The sequence below is a fragment of the Montipora capricornis genome, chromosome 1 (assembly GCF_036669925.1).
Source record: "Montipora capricornis isolate CH-2021 chromosome 1, ASM3666992v2, whole genome shotgun sequence".
NCBI classification, from domain to species: Eukaryota; Metazoa; Cnidaria; class Anthozoa; order Scleractinia; family Acroporidae; genus Montipora; species Montipora capricornis.
Window position 1 is genome coordinate 4,228,673 of NC_090883.1, and position 7,834 is coordinate 4,236,506.

General features: G+C 39.8%; 1 protein-coding gene across 1 annotated transcript in view; it reads left to right on the forward strand.

Moving 5' to 3' along the window:
* LOC138043092 (sentrin-specific protease 1-like) overlaps positions 1–7,607 on the forward strand; it is a 56,183-nt gene extending 48,576 nt beyond the window's left edge. The window contains exons 16-22 of the mRNA XM_068889253.1: positions 444–581; positions 1,308–1,373; positions 2,672–2,751; positions 3,514–3,592; positions 5,165–5,215; positions 6,125–6,169; positions 6,772–7,607. Coding sequence (XP_068745354.1) covers positions 444–581; positions 1,308–1,373; positions 2,672–2,751; positions 3,514–3,592; positions 5,165–5,215; positions 6,125–6,169; positions 6,772–6,834 — 522 coding nt within the window. The 3' untranslated portion in view covers positions 6,835–7,607. The remainder of the gene's footprint in view (positions 1–443; positions 582–1,307; positions 1,374–2,671; positions 2,752–3,513; positions 3,593–5,164; positions 5,216–6,124; positions 6,170–6,771) is intronic.
* Positions 7,608–7,834: the final 227 nt, after the last annotated feature.

Genomic DNA, 7,834 nt, shown 5'->3' on the forward strand with positions numbered 1-7,834 from the left:
ACCTATCTGCATTAATAATTCATGAAGGTGACAGTCAACTGAAGCACAGTGTTCAAGTCACAAGTATACCTGTACATATCATCAAATGTTACTATAACGTTTCCTTCCCCTACTTTTAATGAATGAGTTTTGGCAGTGGTTTTTCTAAGACATGCTTAACTGTGAAATTGTTTCATCAGTTTCCAGGCATATCGTACTGTAGGATTAATTCGTGACATCTCTCTATCTGTTTACTATTCTGAATTGTTTCTTTTCTTTCGTAAGGGTCGAAATAACAGGAAAGCTTCACAGTTGTATCAATGAAGCGATTGTGAGCTCCTGGTGAAATATGCCTGTATTCCCTTATGCAATAACATTATTTGGTTTCCCGAAATCATTACATCGTTGTCTTTTTAAAATAAATTTTAATCTTGGCAATTTTTTTCTACTATCTGTTCTTGTAGATCATCAATTTTTTCTTTAATCTTCTCGTGGAAAGGAGCAATCAACAAGGCAAAATTAAGGTCCATGCATTCAATTCATTCTTTTATCCCAAACTAATCAAGTCAGGCTATGCAAGTCTTAAAAGATGGACAAAAAAGGTGAGTATTTATTATTACTCTGCTACAGTTCCCCATCTCAGCCATTCATTTCAATAGCGAGAACGCACCGTTTCGACAATTTCATTCCTAGCAGAGTATAGCGGGACAATTCCCATCTGAACCTAGTCCAGTTGCTTAGCTCCCAATCCCATGTGTCTCCTCGCGCTCAGTGGTAGAGCATCCGAAGTAGTAATCGGATGCTCGTAGGTTTGACTTCTGCAATGGAGCGCTCGGAATTTTTTCCGAGTATCCCCCTGTCACCGTCGATTAAACAATCCATTTCTTCATTCATTTACTGGGGTTAACATCATGTACTTTTCAGACAATTTTAGTCCTAGCAAGAGCGAGTGACAATTATCAGGGTTTAATGGCCTAGCTCCTGTCAATCTCCCATTATAGCTCAGTGGTGGTGCATCCGAACTGGTAAGCGGAAGGTCGCAGGTTCGACTCCTGCAAAGGAGTACTCGGACTTTTTCCCAGTTTGCCTGATTCACCATTGAAAAATGTCATCTCTTCAGTTTCCCCATTGTTTCGATGAATGTGCATCGACTCAGTGACAGCAAATTGAAGTGTCTAACTTTTGCAAAAAAGTATATTTGTAGCTACATGTACTTTGTAAAACCGTAATGAAAAGGTGAACATATGGCACCAATAATGACTGAATTTGTTTTTAGTAGTTGTTGTGGTTGCGTTGGTCTCATTTTTTTTTCTTTTTGCTTTATTCAGGTTGATATCTTTGCAATGGACTTGGTTCTGGTCCCTGTTCATTTGGGAATGCACTGGTGTTTGGCGGTAAGAATGTGGACCATGTCTTAAAGGGGCTTTGTCACGAAATCTAGCCACAACAGGGCAACCAAATCAAGTGAAATGTAAATATAACTACTTAAAACATTAACGGAAGGATTGAATAAAACGGCAATTACCAAAGGAGACAGGGATGGGCAAAAAAATGAAGAAGATTTCCATGGTTGGAAACTATGTATTGCTGTTTCTGAAAACTGTTCAGTGAAGGTTTATCCCTGTTGTTTATAACTTAAATTAAGAGACATTATAAAATACAAGAAAAACGTTCTCTGGCTAACAAGAATTCTTCGAAGGCACGACATCCGAGTTGTAAATAAGCCTCTCAAGACTTTGCAACAAGAATTTCTTTCTCCTAAATTCAGACCACCTATTGAACACCAACCCAACGTGATTTACAAAATACCCTGTTCCGATTTGATTGGTGTTATGTTGGTGAAACCGGCCGTTGCTTTGAAACCCGCAAGAAAGAACATATTATAGGAGTGTAAAAACATGTGCTAATGGGTCAAACATTGCGAAACATGCATGGTCATTCGGTCATCGCATTGATTTTAATCATTCTCGAGTTATCGACAAAGGCTCTTTTCGTATTAGAAAAACTTTAAATTGGAAGCTTGGCACACCTCTGCTACCAAGCATGCCGACAATAATTCTAAGCCGATTCCTAATCAGTATAGCATTCTTTTTAAACAATAGCCACCTTTTTTCATACTTTTACTTTGTTCTTCTTATTATTCTTATCTCGCCTTTTTTGCATATACATCACTAATTGACATTTCATGTTTTATCCGTGGAAGGCTGTAGATCGACAGCCGAAAGCTTATGTCCCTTTTTAAAACTTTTAGCCAGAGAACGTTTTTATTGTATTTTAACTTAAATTATGTTTGCTCGACAGAAATTGTTTGTCACGAGGCTTTGAGTTGCATCGTTTGCATTACATCATTATGTTTCTCTCGAGCTTGGTTGCAAACCATCTACTGGTGTTTCTGAAAACTGTTCAGTGAACGTTTATCTCTGTTGTTTGTAACTTAAATCATGTTTGCTCGACAGAAATTGTTTGTCACGAGGCTTTGAGTTGCATCGTTTAGAAGTAATTTCTGGGTTAACGTTAAGTTGCATAGCAAAGAATTGATAAAACTACACAACAGTCAACTCATTTCTTACCATTCCATTCATTTACCGTCTTAGTTAATTAGTATCTTAAAGAGACTGAAGGATTGCAGAATGACTCTCTTATTCCACTTCCAAATTATGTTTTGGTAAATCGATGGCTTTTTTCTTCACAGGCGGTTGACTTTAACAAAAACTGCATATCATACTACGATTCATTGAAAGGCTCTAATCCGCAGTGTCTCTCAGCTCTCAGGTAAGTTTTGCCCTATTTGAGCAACCTTTTGAGTTGCGTTCATACGCACTTCCTACTGGTGTGGCCTGGGTCCAAGTCCCAGAGGTAACGCCACAAGTTGGTAGAGCTCCCCTTTATCACGACTGTTTTTTTCCAGCTACTCGTTTTTCTCTCCCTTATCAAAAACCAAAATGAAAGTTGATGCCAACGAGGGGATAATCTCGATAGGACTACTGTCTAACTTACGATATCTCCCTCCCTTTTATCGATCGCTCTATACCGTGAATGCATGAATAATTTGGTGTAAATGTTAGTCGTTCAATTATTTACTGTAGTTTTATTAAGTGGTAAGGGTGACGCAGCATAGCGAGGCTCCAGTGATACTGGGCTTCACACTGTGGCCAGACTACAGCACCGGGAATTCTGTACCCTATTCGTTACCAATAGAATGGGTTTTTTTTCACTTCCCTCGGAATTAATGAACAAGGGTTGTAATACGCTTCCAAGACTTTTAATGTCATTGTGTTAGAAGCCCGAAGAGTCTAACCATTTGTAGCTGTGATTACGTTGTAATATCAACACTTACCCGTTCATTTAATTGAAGAAGTGTTGGTCCATCCGGATTTTGAGCCCACGACTTCTGATATGGTAACCCCATTTTCAAGCAACTGAGCCAACCGGTCGGCCGTGACTGCGGGTGCCATTGAGCCATAATCTTCATATGACAGCACCCCCCCCCCCCCCCTAAGAATCGTAAATTCATTACGATCTTTACTTCACTAGAGCTTACCTTAATGAGGAATCTCTTGACAAGAAAAAAGTGCCGTTTGATTTAAATGGATGGAAAACATCTTCTCCAAAGGTATTTGCTCCCGACACATTCTCTTCTTTTGTTTGAGTTATCTGTCGTTCGTTGGTCATAAGTGTGCACAAGGGAGCGTGTGAAACGTGCGCGGTAGCAGTAAAAGATTCTGTGATTTAAAGTGAAAAGTGAGTGAGAGAGCGGCTATCATTTAGTCTGCTATTTCTTGACGGAAGTTCAACTTGAGATCAAATTGCGGGCCAAGGGCCGGTTGTTCGAAAGCCGATTAACGCTAATCCCAGATTAAAAAGTAACCAAGGAGTTTATTTCTCTACTCCCAAATGCTTTTCACCGCTGATATTTGGCAAAACTTTACATTAGAAGAAGTCAATCTTGAAAAACAAAAGTAAGCAAAAGAAACTTTCACCAAAAAGTTGAAAACATAAAACAAAAGTTTGCGCTAATCCTGGATTAAGTTAATCGACTTTCGAACAACCGGGCCCAGGCGTATAAGACGTTCTGCTCTTCTTGGTTTAGCTGTCTAGCAATTATTCCCAGCCACAGATTTAGATGACCAGCATTCCCTAGCATTAGTTTCGATAGATTTTTACCTTTTACTTAACGGATCAAGTTCAAACATACCGGATTTCGATAGTTTTCATTTGTAGTTCCTGTCTATTCATAACATTGAAAAAGGATATTCCAAATCTCCAAGACAAAGGCACAGATCCAGGAAAATCACTCACTGCACATTCGTTTAATGTTAACCCTTTTGAAACTTTGAAAATATCAATGGCTAAGTGGTGTCCTTTGACCCTCCTCTCCAATACGCTGAAACTACGAAAATTTGGTTTTATCAAACGAGTAGCGATAAGTAGAGGCTACTTGAGCCATTTTGAATTCAGAAACTGGCCGCCGGCTTGAGGAGACCGTGCGCCTGAAGAGAAAGATCTATGGCGATTGGCTGATTTGACGGAAACTATGGTGACAGCAATATCTTCACACGTGAAAGGTGAAGGTGATACGTTCGCTGAGGACGGTGAAAGATCACGTTTTAGAAACAGCAAAAATTCTTGTATTCCAACGAGGTCTCTCTAATAAAAGTAATTAACCACCTTGAGAAACAATTGTCCTTCGTCCAAGCGAATGGCTATCGCTCGCAAATCTTTAAGATGGTTAATTTCCCCTTATCAACTCGTTTGACAAGACCAAATTTTCATGTTTCACTCCCCACCAACGCAGCAACACAGTTTTGTTTACAATCCAACCCACCCTCACCAATAGCAGCTATTCATATGCGTGTATAACCTGCGTAGCTGGCGGTTTTGTCCGAAGCGAACGATCAATCGGTGAAGACGCGCAAACGGGTGGCCAAGACGCGAGGGGATTAGGGCGGGGTGTTCTCCCACCCCAATCCCCTCGTGCATGGCTGACCGTTTGTCCTTTTCGTCGATTGATCGTTCACGCGGGCAAAACAGCTACGCAAGCTAAGATGTGTAACGAATCTTAATTTGGTGAAACAAGACTTGAACTTGAAATATAAAGCACTTGTCTTGAGAATGGTAGGCAAGCGTTATGTTGGTAACTTGTTTGACCACTGATTGGTCTGTTTTCTTTTCTCTTCATGCAAAGGATATACCTGAACAACTGAACGGATGTGATTGTGGAGTTTTCGCTTGCACGGTATGCTTGACAAAAATGAACTTCTAATTCTTCATTCTAATTCTTGTGTGTACTTAGAGACCAGTAAATAAATTGCCTGGAGAAAGTAAACCAACAGGGAAGGGCAAAAAGGGTCGTCCATCGGGATCATCGTTATGAATTTCACAAGAGCTATGTCTGAATGTCGTAAGAGCTTTGAATTTCCCTTTCGTGCGTCACTGCGTGGACGACGTCGTATAAACTCAACACAGAACAGTAAAATATCGTCTCAAGTGTTTTCTTGGACTTTCACACGACACCTTGGCGGCCACGTTTGTTTCCCAAACTAATCTTGTGGGTGTTAAGCTTTATTCTGTTGCTAACGTTTTCTTGTTTAAAATGCGTGCCGCACTTGTAGCGCACTTGTTTTTCTCTTTGCAGTAATGTTATTTTTTAGGAATCTAGGATCCTTGACGTTAACGAAATTAGCGCTAATCCTTGGTTAAAATCAGCATGCTTATTCTCCATTCTGTTCTCCATACGTTTCAACTGGTACTGATTGGGATCATTCGTCCAGTCAAAAACGTTCCCACTTCTTGGTCTTTTCCCTTGTTTGCCCCGCCTTTGTGTTTGATTGGGCATTCTTGTGATAAGGAGAAACTGAATGTTGATCATGGGTTAGCGCTGGCTTTCCCTCCAACAACTAGGCCCAGGAGACTCGCGGAAACTGTAACTATAAAATAGTTACTACACAATACGCTGTTTTGTCTATCATTGCCCCTACGACGAATATTCATTAATTAACTTGCTGCGCCTCAAGACTTGAGGACTCCCATCGGTGAGTGGTCTTTTCTGATCGAATGAAGTAACTGTGGATAGCATCTTTATCTAAAAGTCTCATGAAGATTATAACTCTGCCACGACAATTGAAATTGTTTTGTTTTATTACAGTACGCCGAGTATTTATCAAGAGGGGCAAAATTTGATTTTGACCAGGTATGAGGCGTCTGATTTTCAATAGACACGGAAGCCATTTTGACGGAATGGGAAAGCGTAAGGAATTCACTGTTAAATTTTATTCGTAAAAACGGTGGTCTCTGAGAAATTTACCTATTGCCTGAAAGTATCAATAATTAAAGGCAGACGTCTTTTTGCTAATTTTACAAGGAGATCCATATACCGACACTTATTCTCGCCAAAATGGCGTGATAGGCTCCATATGTGTATTATGATCCCTTACCAGGTATCAGAACTCTTTCGGTAATTATCATAGTTGCACTTTGCTTAGCGTTTTGCACGAAAAACGTTGCGTTTGATCCTCAACCAATCCGAGGCATTTGCACTTTTTTTCCGGCGCGTTATGCTGTTGTAGCTACTTGTATTTGATGTTTATAGTGTTGTGGCCACAATGTAAACGATGTAATAGTAACAGAAGGTCCGCGTAGCGTTTTTAGAGCGAGTTTAAGACTTCAGTGGAACAAAGGCTATTTTTCACAAAAATAAAGACCTCACACTTGGACTCCTTTCTGCTATTCTTCTAAAATACGCTTTGTAAGAGAACTCTAATCTTGTTTGTTCTTTTTTTTTTCTTGTTGTAGAGACACATGCCTTATTTCAGACGTCGAATGGTGTACGAGATTGTGACCAAAAAGCTGTTATGATGCCCCTTGTGCTGAAGTCCACCTTTACTTGCTTGTGCAAACAAAGAACGTCGAATACGCTCTGCCTGAGATGAACGTGTGTTATCCAATGAAGCTCTCCAGAAGAGAATGGCTGAATAGCACAATAAACAGCAGTTCTCAGTGAGGCTTCGAAGCCTTGACTTACATGTTCTAAATACCCAGTGTCTGTAGTGCGGACTACAGTCAGTTGAAGATAGACACTGTAATGAGAATTAAGCGGCAGCGAATTCGTGAGATTTTATTACAACAGTTGACGCAATGTGGGTTCTTACACAGAGTCCCTTTGTAAAGTGTTTCAAGAAACAATCAGATGGAGAAAATGGGGGCAAGGATAGAAAAGATTCGGGAAAATTTGAATTGTATTTTCCTTTTCCTGTACAGAGACTTATTGTTATTGTTATTTCAAATCATTGCGCTTTTAAACTATTATCAGAGAGAGAGCGGCAAATAAGTGTCAAAACCCTCTATTTTGCACTAGAAAAGATTGTCTTGCTTGCTAAAGAGATTGTCACTCTTTTCATGGACAGGAATCAAAGGTGTTATTATTATTATTATTATTATTATTATTATTATTATTATTATTATTATTATTTTGCAGCTGAAGCTTCATATGACAATTCTGTTCAGTGGTGTGTTTTGGATAGGTTTGAGATTGTGTTGAGTGCATCAGCTCTGCGTACTAATCTATTCCAAAGTGTTCTTATGTTGAAAAACGCAAACTTTTGAGTTTCAAAGAAAGGTGCATTTCTAAATGCTTGTGTCATTGGACAATTTGGAAAAAACCCTGTTTTCTAAGGAGTACTTTCCGCTTCATCACCTCCGAACTCGTGCTGCTCGATAACAGTAGGGTGTTTTCTCTTCGATCATGAGCGCTAGCCCAAGGTATCCCGAGTATACTACGAGTTTGCGAGGGTTTTTCGAAGCTTGGTCAGTGCTTCCCAGCATGGTTGAAGACTGCTGGAAGTCCCTTCTGAGTTCG